The sequence below is a fragment of the Saccostrea cucullata genome, unplaced genomic scaffold, assembly GCF_032062105.1.
Source record: "Saccostrea cucullata isolate Sc308-1 unplaced genomic scaffold, CSIRO_AGI_Scuc_v1 ctg3195, whole genome shotgun sequence".
In the NCBI taxonomy this organism is placed as follows: Eukaryota; Metazoa; Mollusca; class Bivalvia; order Ostreida; family Ostreidae; genus Saccostrea; species Saccostrea cuccullata.
The window spans coordinates 8,685-34,072 of NW_026933726.1; the positions used below are offsets into that span (position 1 = coordinate 8,685).

At 34.2% G+C, this 25,388-nt stretch overlaps 2 protein-coding genes across 2 annotated transcripts; one reads left to right on the forward strand and one right to left on the reverse strand.

The window, feature by feature from the left end:
• Positions 1-245: 245 nt before the first annotated feature.
• LOC134239168 (deleted in malignant brain tumors 1 protein-like) lies at positions 246-20,874 on the forward strand. The gene is made up of 15 exons (XM_062721331.1): positions 246-390; positions 1,214-1,355; positions 2,358-2,536; positions 7,926-8,067; positions 8,248-8,426; positions 8,583-8,724; positions 10,948-11,126; positions 11,258-11,399; positions 12,367-12,545; positions 13,336-13,477; positions 13,550-13,728; positions 13,874-14,024; positions 15,825-16,003; positions 20,300-20,441; positions 20,547-20,874. The coding sequence occupies exons 1-15, from the start codon at positions 261-263 to the stop codon at positions 20,713-20,715; spliced, it is 2,376 nt and encodes a 791-aa protein (XP_062577315.1). The 5' UTR covers positions 246-260; the 3' UTR covers positions 20,716-20,874.
• Positions 20,875-23,856: 2,982 nt separating this feature from the next.
• On the reverse strand, positions 23,857-25,275 carry LOC134239169 (uncharacterized). Its single transcript, XM_062721332.1, has 4 exons — positions 25,201-25,275; positions 24,924-24,993; positions 24,246-24,550; positions 23,857-24,165 (listed from the first exon to the last, which is right to left on the reverse strand). The coding sequence occupies exons 3-4, from the start codon at positions 24,448-24,450 to the stop codon at positions 24,050-24,052; spliced, it is 321 nt and encodes a 106-aa protein (XP_062577316.1). The 5' UTR covers positions 24,451-24,550; positions 24,924-24,993; positions 25,201-25,275; the 3' UTR covers positions 23,857-24,049.
• Between the last annotated feature and the right edge of the window lie 113 nt (positions 25,276-25,388).

Here is a 25,388-nt window from a genome sequence, read left to right on the forward strand (position 1 = left end):
GGAGTTCCGTGTTTGCTCTGCTCCTATTTTGCAATGTTAAATGGACTTTTGAGCTGGAATACTTTTTGTTATCCAAACAAATTTCATTAATTACTTTTTGTGTCTTTAATACTAAAACAATTCTGCCACGAACAAAATTCAAAAAATTCTGTAACACATACACATATCCATGATGCTTTACGATTTCAGATATGCATATTTCCATTTTTTTTAGAGGTTTGCCGGCTTCGTTGTCAAAGTTTGGACAAGTAAACGGACAAATGCAGATGTTGCGTGTTTATTGTAATGGACGTGAAACTTCTTTCTTAGAATGTCAACTCTCAGTAGTTCAATCAAGCAGCTGTATTGATGACGGATACGCTGGAGTCGTTTGTTACCAGGCACTAAACGGTTGGTTACAAAAACAATAATACATCTTTCAGTTTGACTTTGTTCTGCTGATTTAAACTTCTTGGTACAATTTTAAGAGATTTACTGCTTGTCCCTAGTATGAGAAACATGGAATATACTCTAATCTCCTTTTAAGCACTCATAGATAGATGCCGGTAGATAGAAAGAGAGCGTCGAGAGAGAGAGAGAGACAACCTTTGTTTTAATTTTGAATTTGAGATGTTCGAACGTTTCCAAGTGCTGTGAGTCTGGCTCGAAGGGATAAGAAATGATGACTCTCGGCGGACATTTTATACTGATTTTTTAAGATGTGTATTATTTCCCTAAAACATTATTCTTTCAATCTGTCATTTGTTATTTATTAATATACATTCACTGTCTAATGTCGTGTCAGTTTTCAACATTATATATGGCAGATTAAGATGAAAATCACACAAGTTTGTTTTGAGATTTTTTTTGGAGAAACAGAATTTTAAATATATTAAATTTGTATCATTTTCTTTACAGATACATATATGTGAAGAAGATATACCTGAAAGTTGCATTAAATTACCACAATTATTCAATTAGAAACTTGAACTAAATCAGTTAATAAAGAACAAAAACTGAGGAAATCAATTTTAAAAATAATCATATCATAACCTCCATAAGATATTTAAAATCTAAATAATAAAGGTTGCTAAACAGAAACTTTAAATCACCTGAGGGTAAAAAAAATTCCTTTAATATTTTTCACACTTCGGGTACATGCCTTTTTTGTTGCAGTGAAATTAATGTTTTCCTAAGCAGTGTAATACTCATATGATTGGTATTTTATTTTCAGATTCGGTAAGAATCGTAAATGGAAGCTCTCCAGATGAGGGCCAAGTAGAGGTCTATATTAACGATCATTGGCAGAGTGTATGTGACATAGGTTGGGACAAAAGAGAAGCTGAGGTCGTCTGTAAAAGCATTGGGTATTCAGGGTAATTTCTATTTAATTATCTTTTTAAAAGTTATATTGTATCTCAGAATTACGTTTTATTCATACCATTATCATCTATTTCTTCTGAAATATAAAGAGATAAAGAACAGTTTTTGAGCTCTAAATTCCATTTAACAATACAAACCAAGAGCAGAGCAAACACGGACCTCCAAAACATCAGAGGTGAGATCAGGTGCCATGGAGGAGCCAATCTGATTAAAATCAGATCTTTGTTACTCTCCGAAATTCTAATGGTCGCCATCAGAATTTCGGAGCGTAACAAAGATCTGATTTTAATCAGATTGTGGAGGAGCTAGCATTCCCTGTCGAGATGATTCTACCCTTCGAAGGAAACGTATATGCTTTTAGACTGATACCATGACATTGTTTAACGAGCGTTAGGGTCTTTAAAACAATTATTATCGGCAGCGACTGGAAACAAGGACAGAGAACTCGTGCTTATGTTTTTTCCAGTAAAGCACGCTCGTTTTGGTTTTCAGAGAAAAGTCTTTGGTGTAGAGAATTGTTCACGGGGGATCACTCTGTATCACATTTATATAATTTTAAAAACATCTATAAAACCTTTTGCTTCGGATAACCATGACTTGCCAATGTCCCTTAAAGTTACTATTCAGGAATCAACAATGGAGGGGAAAGACTTGCTATGCAAGGATGGAGACTAGCTATGTTGTTAGACTTCCTCCTCGATAAACTGGATTCATGACAAACTTCCCCTGTGGAGGTCTCCGCATAAAGCTAGTATTTCGGGGAAAATCTCCCTATATAGCCCACATTCCAGGGGAAGTCTTACTATGGACGAAGTCTCACTTTACGACACCAGTATCAAATTCCCATATTAGGGATTCATACCGAGCGACAATATCTTATTCATATCTTATTCTGCGACCTGCAATAGAGCAAACACGCTAACCACTGCACCCCACGAGCGACTTATTCTTTAATTGCAATGAATTCATTCTCAATATATACAAATATTTGTCAGAGGTGTACCTGCTCCTTCATCTACGTTTGGAGAAAAGAACAATCAAGTATGGATGTTGGGTGATGTTTACTGTTATGGAAGTGAAACCTCTTTGTTTGAATGTCGGCTGTCAGTAGTTGATCCCAGCAACTGTGTTAATGGCGGACATGCCGCAGTCTTATGCTATCACTCAGGAAATGGTATGTTTTTATTATTATTAGTTCTTTTACGATTTTCGTCCCAAGTTTCTTAGCCTCTCAATTAGAATGACAATTTAGATACGGTAAGAATGGTTAATGGAACCTCAGAAAGAGAAGGTCGAGTAGAGGTTTTGATGAATGGTGAATGGCTCAGTATCTGTGACAGTGGCTGGAACAAACCTGAAGCCGATGTGACTTGCAGAAGTATTGGCTATTCCAGGTTAGAAGATTTTATTAGTATCATATAATCGATAATTTGATTTGTTTAAAAAAAACAACGGTTTTTACTTAATCTTTGTAATGTTACACGATCTTGGGTCTTGCAAAAATTTTTTTTTAACTTTAAAAATTAATTTATTAAAACAATAGATTAACAATTAATGATTTATAGATGTAATCAAGAAATAATAATGGATAAATGGCTTAAGAAATATTATAATAGTAATCAGTTGAAAGGCTTCAGATTTTTTAACAATATTAGAATTAATGCGTTTTGCTTTCAAGAATGTTTTATGCACCCGGATCGATAGATCGCGGGCGTATATTGTTTTTGTCATGTTTGTCTGGCTGTCTGTCTGTTTTCAATTTTAACCTTTGTCATAACTTTTGAAATGTGGGAGATGGAGACTCCATATTTGGTATGCATACATCACTAATTAAACTCTTTCAAATGATATTAATTATATAATATCATTTAAATGATATTGTGACCTTGACTGTGCCCTATATGCTAAAAATTGCTTTTTCGAACTTTGTTGCAGCCGGGTGCATAGTGTTTCAAAAACTCATCTTCTTTCGTGTTAAGATGGAATAAAAGCCGCTCTGGGTTTTTTTTTTCAGAGCTCTACCTGCTCTTTCGTCTTTGTTTGGAGAACTAAGTGGACAAACTCGCATTTTGGGGGATATTTACTGTTATGGAGGTGAAACGTCCTTGCTAGGATGTAGACTCTCACTCGTTGAATCAAGCAGTTGTAAAAATGGAGGACTTGCTGGAGTCATCTGTTATGACCAAGGAAATGGTTGGTTAACATGATAATAATTTTTAATTCTAGTCCTTGTATTTATAGAAAATGCATTATTCTCTAAAAGGCATCTGAAAATCTCTTAGTCATAATCTTAGTACGTATCATTTATTGATCTGTAATAAATCTGCTAATTGTGAAAGAAGGATTTTATACAGATCAAGTGCAATTTTATAATTAGCATAGTACCTCTTCCAAACTTATGAATTATGAATTAAAGGCTCCTGGTTCGTTCGGGGCCTCGTGTAAGGTACTATTGATAGCATTTGTCCAAAATCTTATTCATAAAAAGAAGGAAACAATTGCTTTGGACTTAAACATTTAGATATGTCGACAGCGTGTTGTTGATCAACAGTGGTAACCGTTATTTCCATTATTATGTCGATAAAAAATATATATCCTGTTGACTTGAAATATAAGATATGACAAAGTCTGACACATGTACTTTATATTTAGATATTGTACTTGAAAAAGACGTTAAGGTTTTTCCGAAGGCCATGCTTTTTACAATAGCCCCAAAACTATGTGGTTTATAAAGTTAAAACTTTTACAGCCTTTGAGAGACTATTTACGTCCAACTTGGCCTTCATTTTTAAACAGGTTTTTTTTCTGCAATGATTGTTCTCACTTAAAGGACAAAATTTAGCATCTTATAAATATATAAAAGTTTTGATATATTTTTTCTCAAAAATATCTTTTTTTAAAATAAAATATATGGGGATAACGAACAGATTTCAAGATCAAAACTCCATAAAATAAAACATATTAGAAGCAAACACGGACCTCCCAAACATCAGAGGTGATACTTTCTATCTGTTTATCAATGATATATTTGTGAACTGTAAATGTTATAACTTTATACCTCAAATAAGTTTGGGGCTTTTGTAAAAAATATTTTTTTAGACACATTGACCTTTGGAAAACCTTAATTGTAATCTAAGCTAAGCTTTATGACAGACGTGATGACTAACTTTTTAATCGTGAACTCCCCTTACTAATGCAGCTACATACCTTCATCACCTGCAAACGAGGTTTCTCTCAGTTGAACGTGAACCTTACAATATAATTACAATATACATTATCCCTTTTTTCACAAGGCTTCCTCATGCTGTCAAAATAGTTTTTCAAAAATAAGATATAAAACAACCTGAAGAAAATACGATCTTTAATCTATCTTTATCTTTAACCTTTTTCTTGATTGATCATGTGATTTCCTTGGCAGTCTCAGCTTCTCACGAACGAATACATTTAGAAATATTCTTTTTCCTTTCAGAATAAGAGCTTCTACGATGCATACAATGAAAGAATAATTCCCTTTTTTCTCATAAGAAGCTATTTATTCTTGTCTATAGCAAGTTAGACTTTTTCCCACTTGATTTTTTTTTATTTTGGTAAGAGAAAACACACGAGGAGATCCACTAAGTTTAAAACAAATATCAAATTAATAACCACTATACGCTTTTCAGCAACGAAACCGAATCCCCAAGAACCCATATTATTATCTCAAACCATGAAAATATTTGATTTAATGGTTATCTGATGAAACATACATGCATGGAGATAAAGAACAGTATTTAATATCAAAACTCCATCAAACAAAACAAAATAGGAGCAGAGCAAACACAGGCCTCCAAAACATCGGAGGTGGGATCCGGTGCCTTGGATGCTTCGGAACATACTGTGTATACTTAATCCTTGTTTGAATTGTTCTATCTTATTGATTATTTATAAGTTGTTTAACTGTTTCTTTTTCGGGAATCCTATTGAGACACCACGACCCGCCGGTTGAGATTTACAAACTTTGTCCTGTATTCTGCACTTCATTACGGCCAGTTATAATAAGCAGTGGGTGATCTTATTTGTGCGAGCACGGACTGCGACACGGTTCCACAGTTTATACGGTCTCATCCGAAGGACCATTCTCTATGTCCCACAGTGGGACCAAAACGTCTTTGTTGTTAAAGAGTTTTAAATAATAATTCTGATTAAATGAATGAACGAGATGTTGCAGTCTTTCATTTTTTGGCACTTATTTTTTGCACATATTGTACAGTGCATCTGAATTTTTGTCAAAATTTTGCAATTCTGAAATGCTCATAAATACCTTTTTTCCCTTACAGCTATTCTAAAATATGTAGATGTTTGTTTGTTTGGGTTGCTTTGTTTCATTCAGTTTATATTTTCTACACCCTTTAAATAATCCCATGTGATGGCGGTGAGCATTTTTTCTCGCCTTTGGCACTATAGTTCTCATGTGATTTCCTCTTTTTAATTTTCAGATTCTGTAAGAATAGTAAATGGGAGCTCTCCAGGTGGAGGCCAAGTACAGGTGTATTTTAACGATCATTGGCGAAGTGTATGTGACAAAGGTTGGGACAAAAATGATGCTGAAGTGACTTGTAAAAGCATTGGATATTCAGGGTAATTTCTAAGGAATTATCTATCTAAATGTTTCAATTAAGTTTTTTATAAATCATTTATTTCTATAGGTAAAATAACTTTTTGTACTTTTAATCAGGACATAAAAATCTATTTTGTTCCTGGACACCTCAGTATGTACAGAAAACTTTTATAATTTTACGTCGTTAACAATATTCTTTGTTCGTGTGTTTTATTTGAAGTCTTTTGAGACCCCAATACTATCAATTTCAGTTCAGTGGGAAGTTTTGCATTACGTCACTATCTTTTCCGACAGATGCATCCAGCGTAAACAATTCACGTGATTGGTCAACTCATATTATCAACATTGACACAGAATTAGTCTGTTGTACGAGCAACCAATCAGCGATTAGAAGAAAGTTCCAGTCGTAAACCTTGCGGTTAGGAGGCGTGTACTATTTACCTTGGGTGCAGCTGTCAAACTAGATTGTGCCGTAACGTAAAACTTCACACTTAACTGCAATCCATAGTGATTGCTGGTGGGAGCTGTAAATTTAGGTCTACTCGTCCCTGAGGACTTTAAGCAGTGAGATACCTTATCATGTTCTCCTTATCATGATCGGGAAAAAGTGGGAAAATCCATCGTCAATTCAGCGTAGAAATAAATAATGGACTAACAATTAGTATGAAAACCTTCAGTAAACATTTGACTCAATGATAAATTGTATTTGCTGACAAGCTCATTGCATAGAACTTAAGAAATAATTCCTTTAAATGAGCGGAAATTCTTGTTTCATCAACTTGTTTGTCAATAATTTACCTCTTTTTAGAAATTGTTCATACGTAGAGCATGTTTTGCCACCTATAGAATCAACTGAGATACATAAACTCCGCATGCGATTGAAGAAGGCATTTTGCTGCATAAGTAAGGGAAGTTGACGATAGAAAAGTTAAAGTCATCAGGTTTATTATAGAGCTTGGTTGTTAGATTACCATCAACGCCTTTTTTCAAGTCAAATATCCAAAAGATGAAATAGATGTGTCAGACTCTGTGGCATTTTTTACCTCGAGCTCCCCAGGATATCGTATCAACATAAAAATGGAAATTACAATTGTTAATTGACTATACGTCGTTGATATATCTAAATGTCGAGTTGAAGGTCACAGCAAGTGTTTTTTGCACAAATGCTGCTTCATATGAATATAAAATAGGTCCGCTAATAATGCGGCGCAATTGGTACACATGGGAATTCTAATATGTTGGCTGGAAGACCTTGTCACCAGAAACAACAGATTTTGTCAACCAGAACCCCAAGCATCTTTTTATGTCGACTTCACAGTACTTGTGTGTACAATCAGAATGTTTTTTTACCAAAATACTTTTGCAAATAACTAAGTTAAGTAAATCTAAGAGTTCCATTTTTATTGAAAAAGTAGCTGTCAATGATATCAAAATATCTGGACTATAATTTATCGTGGGGAATGGTTGTGTACAAAGTAAAATATCATTACATTGAAAAAAGTTAAACTCCATATTCCACAGATAAATGGTCTCCATGCATTTATTTCAAAGATCGTGAAAAGTGGGGGGTTGGGTTATTATGGCGTCTACGTAATACATTCGCGGTTGTTTTTCCGATAGTCAGAAAGGCCCGAGAAGCTGCGATTGAGACAATCAATCATTCTATTCCGTCTCAATTTATATACCTATTTATTAGAGGTCTACCTGCTTTACCATTTATGTTTGGAGAAGAAAGCAAACAAGTATGGATGTTGAGTGATGTTTACTGTTATGGAGGTGAAACCTCTTTGTTTGAATGTCGGCTATCAGTAGTTGATCCCAGCAACTGTGTGAATGGCGGACTTGCCGGAGCCTTATGCTATCACTCAGGAAATGGTATGTTTTTATTATTATTATTATTATTATTATTTCTTTTACCATTTTTTTTCCCAAGTTTCTTAGCCTCTCAATTAGAATGACAATTTAGATACGGTAAGAATCGTTAATGGAACCTCGGAAAAAGAAGGTCGAGTAGAGGTTTTGATGAATGGTGAATGGCTCAGTATATGTGACAGTGGTTGGGACAAACGTGAAGCCGATGTGACTTGCAGAAGAATAGGGTATTCCGGGTAAATATATTTTTTAAGCATAGACAAAGGTATTTTTAAATTCAATGGATATTTTTAAAATTAACAAAAGTTATTCAATTGAAAGCAATTAATGAGTGTTTTCAGTTATTTGATTTTTAAGTAAATTAAAAAAAAATACTCTTGGCCGATAAACATTTTTTTGCCCCGCTATTTTTTAAGAGGCCTGCCTGCTCTGTCGTCTTTGTTCGGAGAACAAAGTGGACAAACTCGCATTTTGGGGGATGTTTACTGTAACGGAGGTGAAACGTCTTTACTAGGATGTAGACTCTCAGTCATTGAATCAAGCAGTTGTACAAATGGCGGACGTGCTGGAGTCATCTGTTATGACAAAGGAAATGGTTGGTTAACATATTATTTGTTTTGCTAATCTGTTTTATGATCTTTTTAAATTTTTTTGCTGAGTTTATTTTAGTAACTTTTTAAAGAAACTAAAGATTTCTTGGCTGATCTCTTTAAATGTTCTTTTAGCAACTGATCGATTCACATGTTTTTAGACACGGCAAGAATTACAAATGGTAGCTCAGTAGATGAAGGTCGAGCAGAGCTTTTGTTTAACGGCGAATGGCGAAGTGTTTGTGACAGTGGATGGGACAAACGTGAAGCCGGTGTCCTTTGTAAAAGTTTGGGATATTCAGGGTAAAAGAAAAATGTTACAAAAATGTTCTTTCCTACATTTCGACTTATTTTTATCTTTCTCAAATCTCTCACAGAATAATTCTATGGTCTTTGAAAACGTAAGTTTTTAAGGAACTTTTCATATTACCATTTTTTTTTCTTACGAAAAGACTCGAAGGCACATATTGTTAGTCTGTAAGATTAAATATTTTGCACTTTTTCTGGTTTTTAACGTGACACACAGATGCATCAACATCAAATTAAATATATCAACTATCATTCATAAGTCAACTTGTTAGATTTTCCCCATAGAACTTGACATAAAATATTTTACTAATTGTGTAGTAATGTTCCGCAATCACTTGGTTTTTGGGTTTGCATTTTCCGATTCCTACAAAAAATTTCTGAGTACGATGAATTTTGAATTGAGGCAACTACTGGAAAATAGGTTGATGTATCAGTGATTTCAACTTCTGCGCTTAAAGGTGGCATTTCATAAATTATTTTGTCGTAATAATATATTAAATATTACATCATGGTTCTTAATTTTGCTGAGGTGTCGCTTACTATTTTTGAGTCTAGAGTGTTTCATTATTTGATCAACACATAGGGCTCACGGTGTGAAATTTAAATCATTGGTATAATACTCATGCAAGTTCCTTATGTTCACTTGTAAACCACACATATTGTCTTCTTGTTTAAAGTCATCATTTTGTAAGTTCTATGGTTGATGCAGTGACCTTGTATGACCTTGTATCATTGAGCCAAATGCTGACTGACGTTTTTCATACTAGTTTTAAAATTGTTAGTCCAGTATTTATACAGTGAATTGACGATGGATTTTTCCGTTATTTCCCGATCAAAACAAGTAGCACACGGCGGGTGTGACCGGTCGACAGGGGATGCTCACTTCTCCATGGCACCTGATCCCACCTCTGATGTTTTGGAGGTCCGTGTTTTCTTTGTTCCTATTTTGTATTGTTTTATGGACTTTGATATTGAATACTGTTTGTTATCTTCATATCCTGCATTCTTGTATATATTTTTCAAATTAAATGAAGTGGGTGGTTAGTTTAAAGGTGCTCGGACAGAGAATTGAAGTTTTTTTCCCTCAAAATAGAGGTATAAGATCATGCTTATATCTCGCTATAGCTTTTCAGATAGAAATATATTTTTTTCAGATAGAACTCGCTAAATCTGGAACTTATTGATACCGCAATGTTCGGGACGCGTTTGATTGATGAATCCTTTTTATAAAGCATAGTTTATCCCTAATACTTAAGAAAGGTAAAAGTTTTGTTGTGTTTTAATGAAATATATTCCATCTTTAATCCGGATAATTCAGAGTAGAAATATGAGAAGAAAACCCAACTCACCAGTATTGTCTGTCTGTGCTTAGTGTGTAGTGTGTGAGTATTTTTCCAAGGACTTCTTGAACGTACACGCGAGTCATGTGTCATTCGTCAGCGTCAAGCATTGTTTTTAAAATCGGAATTAACATAACCAACACGTCGTCATAGCCATTTCAGCGTTAATTCCAATTTATGTGATTAAGTATACAGCAAAACTCGGTTATAACGAAGTCACTGGGACCTATAAAATTACTTCGCTATAACCATAATTCGTTATAACTGTATATGAAATTCATTAAATTCATATAGCTGGGGATCCAAGATGACTTCTCTATATCCGTAAATTTGCAATATCCGTGTTCGTACTAAACGAGTTTTCCTCTATTGCTATAAAGAGCAAAGAAAGTTAACGTTAGAAAATCGAAGTATTCACAGTTATCATAAAATGTTGTAGTTAGATTAACATTTTAAAAGTATTGTGTACATTGAAGCTAACGGCAAGTTACCGATGGTCAGGGGATATCGACTCTTTGTAGGCACTTCTTCCCATCTTTGAAATGTGTTCGTAAATGAAGGATATGGAGATAACGAACAGACGAACAATATTCAATATTAAAGTCCATAATACTATACAAAACAAAAATAGGAGCAGATCAAACATGGGCCTCCAAAACATCAGAGGAGGGATCAGATGCCATGGAGAAGTGAGAAACCCCTGCCGACAGGTCACACCCACCGTGTATTCTCATTATCGGGATATAACAGGAAAATCTGTCGTCAATTAAGTGTATAAATAATAGACTAACAATTAATATGAAAAAAACGTCAAAATTTGAAATTTTGCAACTATCACTGTTCGTTAGTACTTTTCATTATTGACTGACTTCATTAGAGGTCTCCCGGCAGTATCATCTATGTTTGGAGAAGGAAGCAAACGCAAATGGATGTTCAGTAATTTTAACTGTTACGGAGGTGAAACCTCCTTGTTCAAGTGTGGACTATCAATAATTGAAGCCAGTAGCTGTGTTAATGACGGACACGCAGGTGTTGTTTGTTACCACTCAGGAAACGGTAAGGAACTCATATTTAATCAGTATAAAAATTTCTTTAATTAATACTGTTCGTTATCTTCGTATAATTTCTTGATTCTCTCTCACTTTCTCAACTTTAGCAAACAGGTCAATCTCTTTTTGCACTTTTAGATTCGGTGAGAATGGTTAATGGAAGCTCTATGCATGAAGGCCGGGTCGAAATATATCTAGGAGGGCAATGGCATAGTGTATGTGACAGTGGATGGGACAGACGGGAAGCTGACGTGACTTGTAGGAGCATTGGATATTCCGGGTAATAACAGTAATGTGTTGGTGTGTTTATAAGCCAAAGCTTATGACAAAGATTGTAACGTTTGCCTGGAGGTTCATGTATCTGTGTTTCTGATTTTATAAAATTTTGAGAATCAACATAAAGGTCCTGCGTGGGAATACTTGGTGCCATGGATCGGTCGCCTCATTCTTTTTTAGCAAGTTAGCAAAATGCTTTGACCCATAATCTTTGGATGCTGACCCGTGTTACTAGTATTTAAACTGATCGATTAACACCACTAGAAGGCGAATCTACTTCACACGTGTAGATGCCTTTGGTAAGAGTAAAATCTAGATATCCTTATGTTTCTATGATATGTAAGTCTGTACTTAATAACGTACCTTAAGACTTTCGCAATCAATATTGTTCACAAGGATGACCATTATACACAGACTGATTTTGTTTACTTTTGTTCCATCTTACTGCTGAATGTAGTAAGCTATACACATGAGTCAGTGTCTAACTAAAGCTAAACGTAGGCGTGTGATTTGAACTAGTAATGATGTACAAAAAACTATCAGCGTGTCTGATTGCTCCGCTGTATTTATTTTATTTACTTTCTGAACAAAAATAGTCCGATTCCATTTAATGTGGTAATTCCACTACTGTCCCTTACGGTGTACTTAGCAAATTTCAAATAACCGAAATATCTTAAGTTTACATCTCCAGCACCGGGCTATTGTCGAAGGAACAGTCGCTAACTATGCTGACATTTTGCGGCGAACGCAAGCCTCACAATCATTGCTGTTTTAGTATTTTACAATTCTTAATCATTATCCGGGTTTAAAAAAATAAACATATTTATTAAACTCTGTTTATTTAAGATTTAAAAAGAATTGAAAAATGCTAAGTATTTTTGACAATTCAAAATTAATACATCAAACATGGATTAGCATTTGTTTATCGCTTTAAGATAAAACATACATTCAAGCAGATTTGTCTTTTGTAGAGGCTTACCTGTATTATCATCTATGTTTGGAAAAGGAAGCAATAATTCATGGATATTGGGAGGTGGCTACTGTTACGGAAGTGAAACATCCATACTAGCCTGTTCATTTACAGCTGTTGAAGCCAGAAGCTGCTATAATGGCGGACATGCAGGAGTCCTTTGTTTTTATTCAAGAAATGGTTGGTTTTTAGAGCTTTTAGATAAGTTTCAGGATTCAAGAGCAGGCACCACTGCTACTGCTTTGTATTCTAATTTTTAAAACTTTTTTTTAAAACTTGCGACATAAGGATCAACTCCTTAATTCGCCAATCTAGAGCAGACCCACTGCGAAACGCAGGTGACAATTACAACTTACAAGAAAAAAATCCCAGCTTTTTTTAACACCGTTTGTCATGGGCTTATGAGGAGAGTAGCGTATCAGAATCCTTGTCTAGTGAAGATGAGCAACAATAAGCGTATTATTACTCAAGCTTAAGATTTTGAATAAAATCTGCTTCATATGAATACAAAAGCAAGTCTGCTAATGGTGGGGCGCAATCGGTACCCATGGAAATTCCAATACATTGAGAAAAAGAATGAATTCTCAATTCATCACAATTATACGTAGAATGTGATGACAACAATATTGCTTAAAGGCTGCTCCATTGGCAGAGATATCAGATCAATTGGGATTTCAATACGATGTAAAAGCTGAATTGTGTGTGAAAATTATTAAGCCCACCCGTACAGGGTTTGTGTTTTAATGTGGGGACAGCGTGGGGATTACTTAGCTCGTGCAAGCTCGTGCAAGTAAATTTACGTGTCAAATCTTATTGAAAAACAGTGCTTCCATTTCCATGCTATTGTACAGATATCCGAATTTGGTCTGTCATATTTTCACATTTGATTTAAAAGAAATAATTTGTGACACGGATAGTACAAGTTAACTACATAAAGAAAATAACATTAAATGAGCACTTGGATTTTCAGAGTTGGTTAGGATTGTAAATGGTACCTCAGACAAAGAAGGTCGAGTAGAAATTTTAACTGGTGGGCAGTGGCGAAGTATATGTGATGGAAGTTGGAACAAGTTTGACGCTAACGTTACTTGTAGAGGCTTGGGGTATTCGGGGTAAGCTCAACTGTGATATTATCAATCCATTGTTGGTTACACACAATAAAATAAATTATTCATGCTTTGTAGAGGATTTCCAGTTTTATCCTCTTTTTTCGGGGAGGGCAATAGTGAGTTATGGCTGAGTAATGTTAATTGTAACGGAGATGAGGATTCTCTGCTCCACTGCAAGCCGTTATCTTTAATGTCTACGAGTTGTTATTCTAATGGAAAAAATGCAGGAGTCGTTTGCTACAATTCATTAAATGGTAAGAGATTATCTAGTTATCTTAAATCAGTTTTTTTTATTTGAAATTTAAATTACTTACTTTACTAGTAACTACTTTTTTCCTTTAGAGAGAGAGAGAGAGAGAGAATGTGCATAATAATTAACTGGCGAAATACTGTTTTTAGAATCAGTGAAAATACAAAACAGAACTTCGACAGAAGATGTAATTGTAGCTAACCCTCAGGTACTTATACATGGCAGTTGGATAGGATTGTGTAAAGACAAATGGGATGACAGAGAAGCAAAAGTCATCTGCAGAAGTCTTGGTTACGTAGGGTAGGTTTCTTACTTTCTCTTTCCATGGGTCTTTCATTCTATTCCTCAGTGCAGAAATAATCCCAAAACAAAAAGTGAAATTGTCTGTCGCACTAATCACCTTGTGTACAATGAAGAAATAATAAATTTATGTACAGATTTTAGTAACATGGAATTTACTGCAAACAAACAGTATTCAAGAAGTCCATTTAGTGTATTTAAACAGTACAATTCCGGAGCAGAGCAAACATAAACGTTTAAAACTTCAGCGGGTGAAATTGAAGAGTGAGTATCCTTGACAATCAATCACAACCGCCGTTGGCTTCTTGTCATGATGAAAAAAAAAAACGTGAAAATTCGTCGAAAATTCCCCCTGAAAATAATGATGTAACACCTAGTATGAAAACATATGTCGGCATTTGACTTGATGATCATTGTATCAATCACACAGCTTACAAAATGATGAATTTAAACGAGTCTGTTTATATTCTTGTTTCATGAACTTGCTTGTCTCGTTTTAAGAAATTGTTCGTTTCTAGCGCGTTTCTTGCGTATCGAATTAACTGATATAAATCCAATGCAGGTGATAAGGATATATTGATGTATAATAAGGGAAGTTAGCTAAATGTCTGGTTGAAGACCACAGCAAGTGCTTTCTTCTCCTGTATAAGATTTCGGAAAAAAATCTGTTTAATATCAGTACAATAATTGGTCTGATACTAATGATATCATTTAAGATATTGTAATCAAACACCATATGTTGATACATACTGATATGTTGGCTTTTCAAATGCATCAACATTTTTACCTTGACCTTTTCTTTGACCTTGATCTCACTTTCTTAAATAAATGTTTATCTCAGTTTTAAAGGTACAATTCGAAACAGTGTAATCAAACTTCATATGCAGAAACATACATTTGTACTTATGTTAGCTTTTCAACTACATCAACATTTTTTACCTTGACCTTTCCTTTTACCTTGAACTTACTTTTCGTAAATTAATGTTTAAATCAATAAACAATTCAAGATATTTTTATCAAACTTCAAAAGCTAAAACATACTGTCTGATAAGTTTTAAAATAACCATTAATTATATATTTATCAAAATTCATTTGGTAATTCATATTGATATTAGCTTTTCAACTATATCAACATTTGTTGATCTCAAGCTTTCCTTTGACCTTAAACTCTATTTTCTTAAATAAGTGTTTATCTAATTTTTTTAAAAAGAAACCATTCAATAAATTTTATCAATGAAGGATAACGAACAGTTTTATTAAAGTCCATAAAACAATACAAAATAGGAGCAGAGCAAACACGGACCTCAAAAACATTATTAGGTGGGATTGGGTGTCATAGAGGAGTGAGCATCCCCTGCTGACCGGACACATTACACACTGTTACGTTTTAGTAAGAGCTATTCGACAATATCCACCATGTAGTTTTCTGTGACCTTGACCTCTTTTCTCCTTAAATTTGGATTTTGCTTAGTTTTAAATAAATTATTTAAGATGTTTCTATGTAAGAAGGCATTTATACATAACTTGGTAAAAATTTATCATCTATGTACAATTTATTAGATTTCAATGTCAATTTTAAAGAAATTGTTCAAGATATTCTCATCTGACATCATAAACTTATGCAAATGTTCATGTTTCATTTGCAATGTACATTTGGCTGGTCATTCATTTACTATGGACATATTTCTAGTTTATTTTTAAATAAGTAATTTTGATTAAATGATTCATATTACTCATCCGACGTTATTAAGATTGACCTGAGTTTTCTTCAAAGTTTTTTATGTTGATTTTATTCTGTAGTTATGGTGGCTTGTTATACAGTATGCAAGACAGAAATTCATACAACGAACTCTATGTTAAAGATTTTCGCTGCATTGGCAGTGAACAGTCGTTAGCTGAATGTTCATTTGGAGTTATAGGTTCGGACATTTGTAGTATTAATGGTGAAGTGGGAGTGCGGTGCCATAACGATGTTAGAAGTAAGAATTATTCGTTTTGTCTAATTCAGTATTTTGCTTTGCATATTTACTGTTTTGGAGAAATTATGTATTTTTGTATGATAAATGTTATAATTTTATGTACATTATGTACAAAACCGAAATTATTCATGAATAGTGAAAGAAATCTCTTTATGGAAATTTATTTTCAACAATATAATTCATTTTCAAAGACTTACTAATAAGTTTAGAGCTAAAACAATTTCACAGGTAGTCTTATCAAAAGAGAGATGAAGAGACTGAAAAAGAAAAGGACTGAATTAAGAAAATTGAAACCTAGAGAAAGATTAAATGAGAATTATGTTCACAATATTTCTCGAAAAAGTAGGCATTGAAACGATTAAAGAAGCTTAAGCTTTTAATTATTATGATTAGGACAAAGGCAAAATTAAGTAATGAAGAACGAAAACCAATTTGTTATATTTGTTTTTGTTGGTATACAGTATATGTGTTTCCTTTTTTCAATTCCAGTTCATGTTATTTTGGTATGCATTATATTCATATAATAGTGTTGCATTATGCATGTACTATGCCTAAATAGTAGGCAGGGTTTGACACATAGTGCACGAGCCGGAGGCGAGTGTACTATGTGTCAAACCCTGACTACTATTTAGGCATAGTGCACGCAAAACACTACACTATTGTTTTTATTATGCTGACTGTTGTATAAAAATGACAATATTTTCTCCATTTTCAATGTTTCATCACCTATCTTATTCATGTAAGTTCAGTCCTATTATGGCGTCATGTTGTGCTACATTTAAGCATTGAATTCATATTTTTGGCTGTCTTCGGTCCTATAACACACCTGGCCGTGCCGACAAATTGAATACCGCGCATTAAATGATTATATTTACATTCTCTAATTTTCCTGCTTCATAAATACTTATTTCATTAATCTTTAATGTGAATTTAGCGCCTTTCAAAACTGACGTGGTTAATAGACGTAAGAGCCGTTTGTGACGTCAGACGACGTTGCAAAGTTAAAAAAAAACGCAAACAAACATTGCGAGGGAAAAAAGTGACAAATTAATTTTAAACGCACATTTGTAGTAATTTTACGTTCATTTAACAGGATGATAATTTTTGCTTAAATTAAGTCAACATATTGTACATTTTGGTGTTCCCAGATTAAAGAAAATGCATATACAGCGTCGTGCCATAAGTATTCGCGGAAAAATGGCGGCCGTCGTAAAACGTTCACGCTTCGCGTTTTTTCAAATCGTCCTAAATCATTATGCAATCGCTTTTTTGTATTTTGACATCATCCCCAAAACCGCGTAAGGTCAAAGTTTACCGTGATGTCATGTTTGACGTCTGCTAAAGTTAGACTTCCGAATATTACGGACTGTAAACAAGATGGGTAGAAAATCAAAAGAACTGTCACTAGAGATAAAACAGCTGATTATAGATTTGAAAGAAAACGGACATAAAGTAAGTGAGATCTCAAGAATTATGAAAATTCCCGAATCTACATGTAGATCAATTTTGAAAACGTTTCATCAGCGAAAAAGTGTGGAAAGAGCTCCTCGTTCGGGACGTCCCAGGAAAGTGTCAAAACGTGGTGAAGTAAGATTACTTCGTATGGTTAGGAAGAACCGGGGAAGTGTTTTGAAGGATATAACAACTGATTTTAATGATGGAAATTATTGTGAACCTATTAGTGAACGGACAGTCAAGCGGATTTTACATAATAACAAAATTTACAGAAGAGTAGTGAGAAAACGTATGGTTGTCAAAGAAGTAAATAGAAAGAAACGTTTAGCATGGTGTTTACTCAAACGAAGATGGACTGTTGAACAAAACTGGAAACCTATCATATTTAGTGATGAATCTCAAGTGGTTATAGGGCAAAATAATCGTGTGTATGTCTGGAGATCCGCCCAGGAATCGTACCGTCCGGAGTGCATGTATGCGATTTCAAAACCCAAAGTTTCCGTAATGATATGGGGATGCATCAGCTGGTATGGTCCAGGGACTTTATGCAAGGTACAAGGTAACATTAATGCCGATAAATATATAAAAATCATTGACAACCACCTGTGGTCTGTTATTGCCCGACATTTCCCTGCAAACAACTACGTTTTTCAAGATGACAATGCGCCGGTACATAGAGCCCGTGTTGTAGAGGAATATAAACGTGCAAATAATATTCGAGGTATGGTGTGGCCAGCCCAGAGTCCTGACATTAATATCATTGAAAACTGTTGGCATAGAATTAAAAGACAGATCCAAAATCACGCCGGAGATATTACCACCCCTGATCAGCTGTTCGATGTTATTTTACACACTTGGCAGAATTTCACCATAGAGTATATTCAAAACCTTTATAAATCCATCCCAAAACGCATCATGGCATGTATACGATCCAAGGGACATTTAACAAAGTACTAAAGGTAAGCATTTGTTTTGCTTTTGTTGTATTTGGGTGACTTTTATGTTGCAAGCGCGATAACTCTCAAATCACGTCCGCCATTTTTCCGCGAATACTTATGGCACGACGCTGTAGTTCCTACTGTGTATTCTAACGCGCGGTTACAAGGTTTTGCGTGTGTTATAGAAATTTGAATGTCGTGGATTTCTAATGAATTTCATAAGGAAAAATACACGGAATGTAAATGTATATACGTCATTATCTGTTCTCTTTTATCTTGAACATTCCAAGCATTAGGTACAATTTTAGAGAATTATTTAAGCATTGAATTCATATTTTGGGATGTCTTCGGTCCTATAATACACCTGGCCGTGCCGACAAATTGAATATCGCGCGTTGGCGCGGTATGATAATTTGTCGGCACGGCCAGGTGTGTTATAGGACCGAAGACATCCCAAAATATGAATTCAATGCTTATATTTACATTCTCTATAATTTTCCTTCTTCATTTAAGCATTGAATTCATATTTTTGGATGTCTTCGGCCCTATAACACACCTGGCCGTGCCGACAAATTATCATACCGCGCGGTATGATAATTTGTCGGCACGGCCAGGTGTGTTATAGGACCGAAGACATCCAAAAATATGAATTCAATGCTTATATTTACATTCTCTTATTTTCCTTCTTCATAATTGCTTATTTCGTTAATCTTTAATGTGAATTTATTGCCCTTCAAAACTGCTGTGCTTAATAGATGTAAGAGCCGATTGTGACGTCAAGTGACGTTAAATGACGTTGCAAATTTAAATAACGCAAACAAACATTGCGAGGAAAAAAGTGACAAATTAATTTTAAATGCATATAAGTCAATTTTTACGTTTATTTTTTAGGTGTATAATTTTTTCATTAAATTGAAATAAAACATTTCACATTTTGGTGTTCCTATGGTATTGAAAATGCATTTGGTTCCGACTGTGTATTCTAGCGCGCGGTGACAAGGTTTCGCGTGTGTTATAGAAATTTGAACGTCGTGGATTTCTAATAGATTTCATAAGGAAAACTACACTGAATGTAAATATAATTGCTTATTTCGTTAATCTTAAATGCGAATTTAGCACCCTTCAGAACTGACGTGGTTAATCGATGTAAGAGCCGTTTGTGACGTCAATTGACGTTGCAAAGTTAAATAACGCAAACAAACATTGCGAGGAAAAAAAGTGACAAATTAATTCTTATCGCACATTACGTTAATTTTTACGTTAATTTTTCAGGTAAATTGAAATAAAACATTTTACATTTTGGTGTTCCTAGAGTATTGAAAATGCATATAGTTCCTGCGGTGTATTCAAACGCGCGGTGACAAGGTTTCGCGTGTGTTATAGAAATTTGAACGTCATAGATTTCTAATGGATTTCATAAAGAAAATTACACTGAATGTAAATATAGTTGAATGAAGGAGCAAAACTATTGTAGAAAAAATATTTTGTTTATTTTTCATGTTTATTGGTAAAATATTTGAAACTAAGTTTATATACATTATATAACAGTGAAAATGATAATGGCGTCTGTGGCGTAATCGGTAGCGCGTCGGAATGACAATCTCGGGGTCGTGAGTTCGATCCCCAGTATGGGCGTTGTCGGATTTTCTTCGGTAATGGCAGCCGTGCACACAGTATGCTTACGCATCATAAATCCTTAGAACACTGTGCGAGAATAGTTGGGTATGGGTTATATAGGGACAAACTGACAGGAAGCATAATAATTCGGCATAGTATGCTTACGCTATATAAATCCATAGAACACTATGCGAGAATAGTTGGGTATGGGTTATGCAGAGACAAACTGCCAGGAAGCATAATATGATAATAATACATTATACTATACTTTAGTATGTTTTCTTAGACTATACTAGACTTGTTAATGGATCATCAAACAAAGAAGGGCGTGTAGAGGTATTTGTAAATGGGAAATGGGGCACTGTTTGTGACGATTTATGGGGAAATGAAGATGCAACTGTGGTGTGCAAAAGCCTTGGATATTTAGGGTAGGTAATATATTTTTGAAAAAGATAAATAGCTTTAATATTCAAAACAGGACAGGACAAAGTTTTTTTTCACTTAAAAGTGAATGAATATTTTTTATTTACCAGAATTGCAACTGCTCACCATTCAGCTTATTTTGGAGAAGGACAGGGGTCAACTTGGTTGGATAACGTTAAGTGCAAAGGTACAGAAGCTTCCATCTTTGATTGTGAGCACAATGGGTATGGAGTAGAAAACTGTAGTCACCGTGAAGATGCTGGTGTTACATGTACGTAGGTCCTTGATAGTTAAATGGATGTCTTCCAATAGACAATGATCATAGATCTCGTATTTTTGTTTGGATGTGAATTTTATTCAACGAGTTATGGATTTTCAAACTTTAGATATAGTTTGTATCACGTTTTATATTTGATATATATAAAGATTTTACCGCGATTTTCAGTATTTTTCTCTGCTTTAGAGAGGCATGGTCACACGTTTTAATGCTCCCGGATCCATAGATCCGGGGCGTATATTTTTTTTGGTCCTGTCTGTTTGTCAGTTTGTCCGTCTGTTGTCAACTTTAACCTTCGCTATAACTTTTGAATTACGAGAGTTAGAGACTTCATAGTTGGTATGCGTACTCAACTAATTAAACTCTTTCAACTGACACCAAGGTCAACGACCTTGTGACTTTGACTGTGACCTTTATGCTAAAAATAGCTTTTTCCGAAATTTCGCAATAACTTTTGAACTATAGGAGATAGAGACTTCATATTGTGTATGCGCACTCCTCTAATTACGTTTTTTTCTAATAACACCAAGATCAACGACCTTGTGACCTTGACTGCTACCGTCAATATCCATGGGCTTTTAGCACGTAAGTGCACAGCTTTAAGGATGATTCAGAAGGATTTGGAGATAACGAACAGTATTCAATATTAAAGTCCATAAAACAATACAAAATAGAAGCAGAGCAAACACGGACCTCCGAAACATCAGCGGTGGGATCAGGTGCCATGGAGGAGTGAGCATCCCCTGCTGACCGATCACATCCACCGCGTGCTCCTTCTCATGATTGGGAAATAACGGAAAATCTCTCGTCAATTCAGTTTATAAATGATGGACTAACAATTAGTATGAAAAACGTCAATCAGCATTTGTCTCAATGATAAAGTGTATTTGCTGACAAGGTCATTGTATCGACCATAAGACTTACGAAATGATGACTTTTAACGAGACTGCCCTTATTCTTCATCAACTTGCTTGTCAGTAATTTACCTCGTTTTAGAAATTGTTCATACGTAGAGCATGCTTTTGCGTATCGAATCAACTGAGATATATACACTCCGTATGCAGGTGATGAAGGTATATTGCTGCATAAGTAAGGGAAGTTGAAGATAGAAAAGTTAAAGTCATCACGTTTATCATATATCTTGGTTGTTAGATTACTATTAACGTCTTTTTCAAGTAAAATATTCAAGTATGAAACAGATGTGTCAGACTCTGTGGTATCTTTTATCTCAAGCTCACCATGATAGATCGTATCGACGTAGGAATGGAAATGATCATCATTAATTGACAATACGTCGTCGATATATCTAAATGTCGAGTTGAAAGCCACAGCAAGTGTTTTCTTCTTTTCATGCATAAGATTTTGCACAAATTCTGCTTGATATGAAGTCTGCTTGAGATGATATTAGACTGCCATAAGCACCAATTTCTTATCATATTCATACGATTGAAATTGTTTGTTTTCATGTTTCTAAGATTGTTTCAGGAGAATTAAACACTCTTTTAACCTGGTGTGACGCGAAACATTGGCATCAGGCGAAGATCAAGGTCACTTCCGGTTTGGTTGTCCAAAGCTTTCAAATTGTGATAAATTGGCGATGAAAATGACGCACAGCCTATAGAAAAATGTGTTTAAATGGGTTTTGATACTGGTTGTTAATTTTAAATTGTAATATCAAGGACAATTAACAACTATAATAAAAGTGAGTAAAATGTGGTGCAAGGATGATCCAGATATCAACATTCCAACAGCTTTCCCTACTTTCTCAATGGTCATTTTACCACATTTTTGTGTTTTTAGTGAAACCAGTTTTTAAAAATTAATAATGGTCACAAAAAGATACTATACTGATTACACAAAACACTTGCCGCAAAGTACAGATTAATTGTTTTTAAGCATCGTCACGGAACATTGGTATTCATCGGTGATATTTGATTTTCTATCAACAATTATTGAGAAGACTCATTTGTTGTAATAATTTGAAAATATCATACCATTCTATAAAGTAGTTTTTAAATAAATACATTTATTAGATTGAACATTTAGAAGTTTTGTTAAGTGTATATGTTTGGCAACACATATCAGCCCTCAAAAGAGGCAAAGGTTCGTTACTTATGGCACTTTCAAATTGAACAATCCGAGTAGAAATTCGAGAAGTTTTAATTAATCTAGAATACAGTTTATGTGTACATTGTAATAGTTATCTGTAGTATATCGAGTACGATTTTTATGTATTAAAAATAGGCGTATAATTCATGTTAATTGCACTTTCATCTTGTTTTAAATTATTGGTAAGAATAAGAAATAAAAAATTTAATACGTATTTCTTTGATTAAAAACACCTAAAATGACACTGAAATTGCTGTTACAGTATTTACTTTTTTGTTGATTTTTGCTGATTAAATGTTATATTTTGCTGTTTTCCTGGGAAAACATTCACAGTATAGATGTTAAAAAAGCATTTTTTTTTTATTTTGTACGGCTTAGACAAAAGAACAAATTGTAAAATTATATCCATATGGGAGGCATGCGTATCATTTAGTAAACTCATTGTTTTAAGTTTGTGTGCGGTGTGAAAGGAGGGATAGAGAATATTATTATTAGTTGTTTATTTTCAAAATAATGTTTTGTGCTAATGGCAGTGTCTATATTTTGTTATTGGAAAACCAAAATATGTGTCGGATCAAAAAGTAAAATAGGAGGTGCACAATGGCAATATGTAATAAAGATTCTGTGAAAGTCTCATTAAATTTCATTGAGTTGTATGAGAGGAATTGCGGATAAGAGATGTGTACCGTAGCAGACTGACGGATGTACATCCCGATTACTATATACCCTCCCACTTTTCATGCAGAGGGTATAACAAGTGGGGTTATAATTTGAATAAATTAATACTTATTGAATTAGCTAATATCATATACTTAATTACAAATATATTACACAGCTCACATTTTTTAAAAACTTGATTGACAGATTCAAATTGTACAGTAATAAACAACTGCTGTGATACTTATCTTAACAGGTGCATGGCACGTTTCTACTTGAAATCACAAGATACCGGTATCGCCAAATTAATGTCATCGAGCAAAATTCACATTTTTGAGTTAAAATAACTTTGTAATATATGATACTTATATGTATCTATGAAATTGCTTATCTGCTTTTATCTGCAAAATTACATCGTTGAAAATCAATCTGTTTATTCTTCTCACAAGTACTCTAGAGTTGATATTAAAAAGAACATGGTCTTCGGAGACCAAATCTTCCAACAAAATATGGAATTCTAATGTGCACTAACATACATGTAGTAAAAAAATTGTTTATAGACTGTTCACCTCATCTAGTCATTTCAAATTTCTCCAACAGTTTTTTCTTGATTTCACCCTGAATTTGTTCTTTGACAATTTTTAATCCTTTTCTACCATGTTCTGTCTGTAGAACCATAGATTCGTCTGAAAACAAATTCAATAATTTAATTTCGAGACAAAGGATATGCCGATATTTTAAAGGTGTACATGTACAATGATTCTACCTGTTTTTTGGATTATTGTTTCCTTTTGTTTGACAGTCTCAGGTACTTCAGGTAATTTCGGCATTGTTGATGGATTTGATTTTTGCTGGACCTGTTCTTTTTCTTTGTGCTGATCATTAGCTTGATTCTTTGGAGAGTCTGCCTCTTTTTGGAGTAATGTGTATGACGCCGTATTATCAATTTTAATTTCATCTGGTTCGTGCATTATCAGGGTTTCATCAATGTCGTGATAGATTTGAGTTCTTCTGATGGTAGGACGCCGGGTCACTTGACTCGTCTTTGAAGACAGGCGTTTTACTCTGAAACTGTATACATTCGTAAAGTCAAAAAAGGTAACACAGGTAAACATGATAATCCAAGAATAGAACATTCCAATTTCGTTAATTAACCGTTTACAAATCTTTAAATATCTACTCTCATAAAAACAATGGGGCTATACCATAATCCTTTCGTATTTTGATGATTCTGTTGTATAGAAATTCAAATGTGCTCGAATATGTTTATGATATACATTACAAATTGCACTAAAACGTCTTTTGATTGTTTTAAATAATGTACTGTCTTCATATAACTTTCATGCTTTTATGATATCGATCATAGAAAAGTCACAGAGAGGATATGAATAAATAGCCTTAGAATTGATATAATCATTCGTGGTAATAATTTAATTTCCAACACCTTTTCAACCGACGACAAATCACAATGACAAAGCCCACCAGAAGAAGGAGACCAACAATTGCGATAATACCTAAAAGAGAGAATCAAATATAACTTTTATGTCCGCATGAAAAATGAGAACACGAAAAGATGAACAACAATCAAATTGTACGTGCATGAGTTCATTTGAAATCATGTAGTTTTCTTACTTCATTATGTATGTAATGTGATGACTTAAACTTTTCAATCTTTAACTCTCTTTTGTTAAGTAGTAACTGTTATTCATATATTTAATTACCAGATTGAAGATTTGTGAGAATGAAAGTCTCGATTTTCTTTTGTACGGTTTCCTCTTTAGCTAAAAAATAAACAAAAAATTATTATGTTTGTGAGGTTGGGGAACTGTTCTCAGCTTATATTTCCTGGACGTTTTTCTTTATCAAAGAGACATGGTGATCGTGATTATATATTTGCAAGTTTAAAATA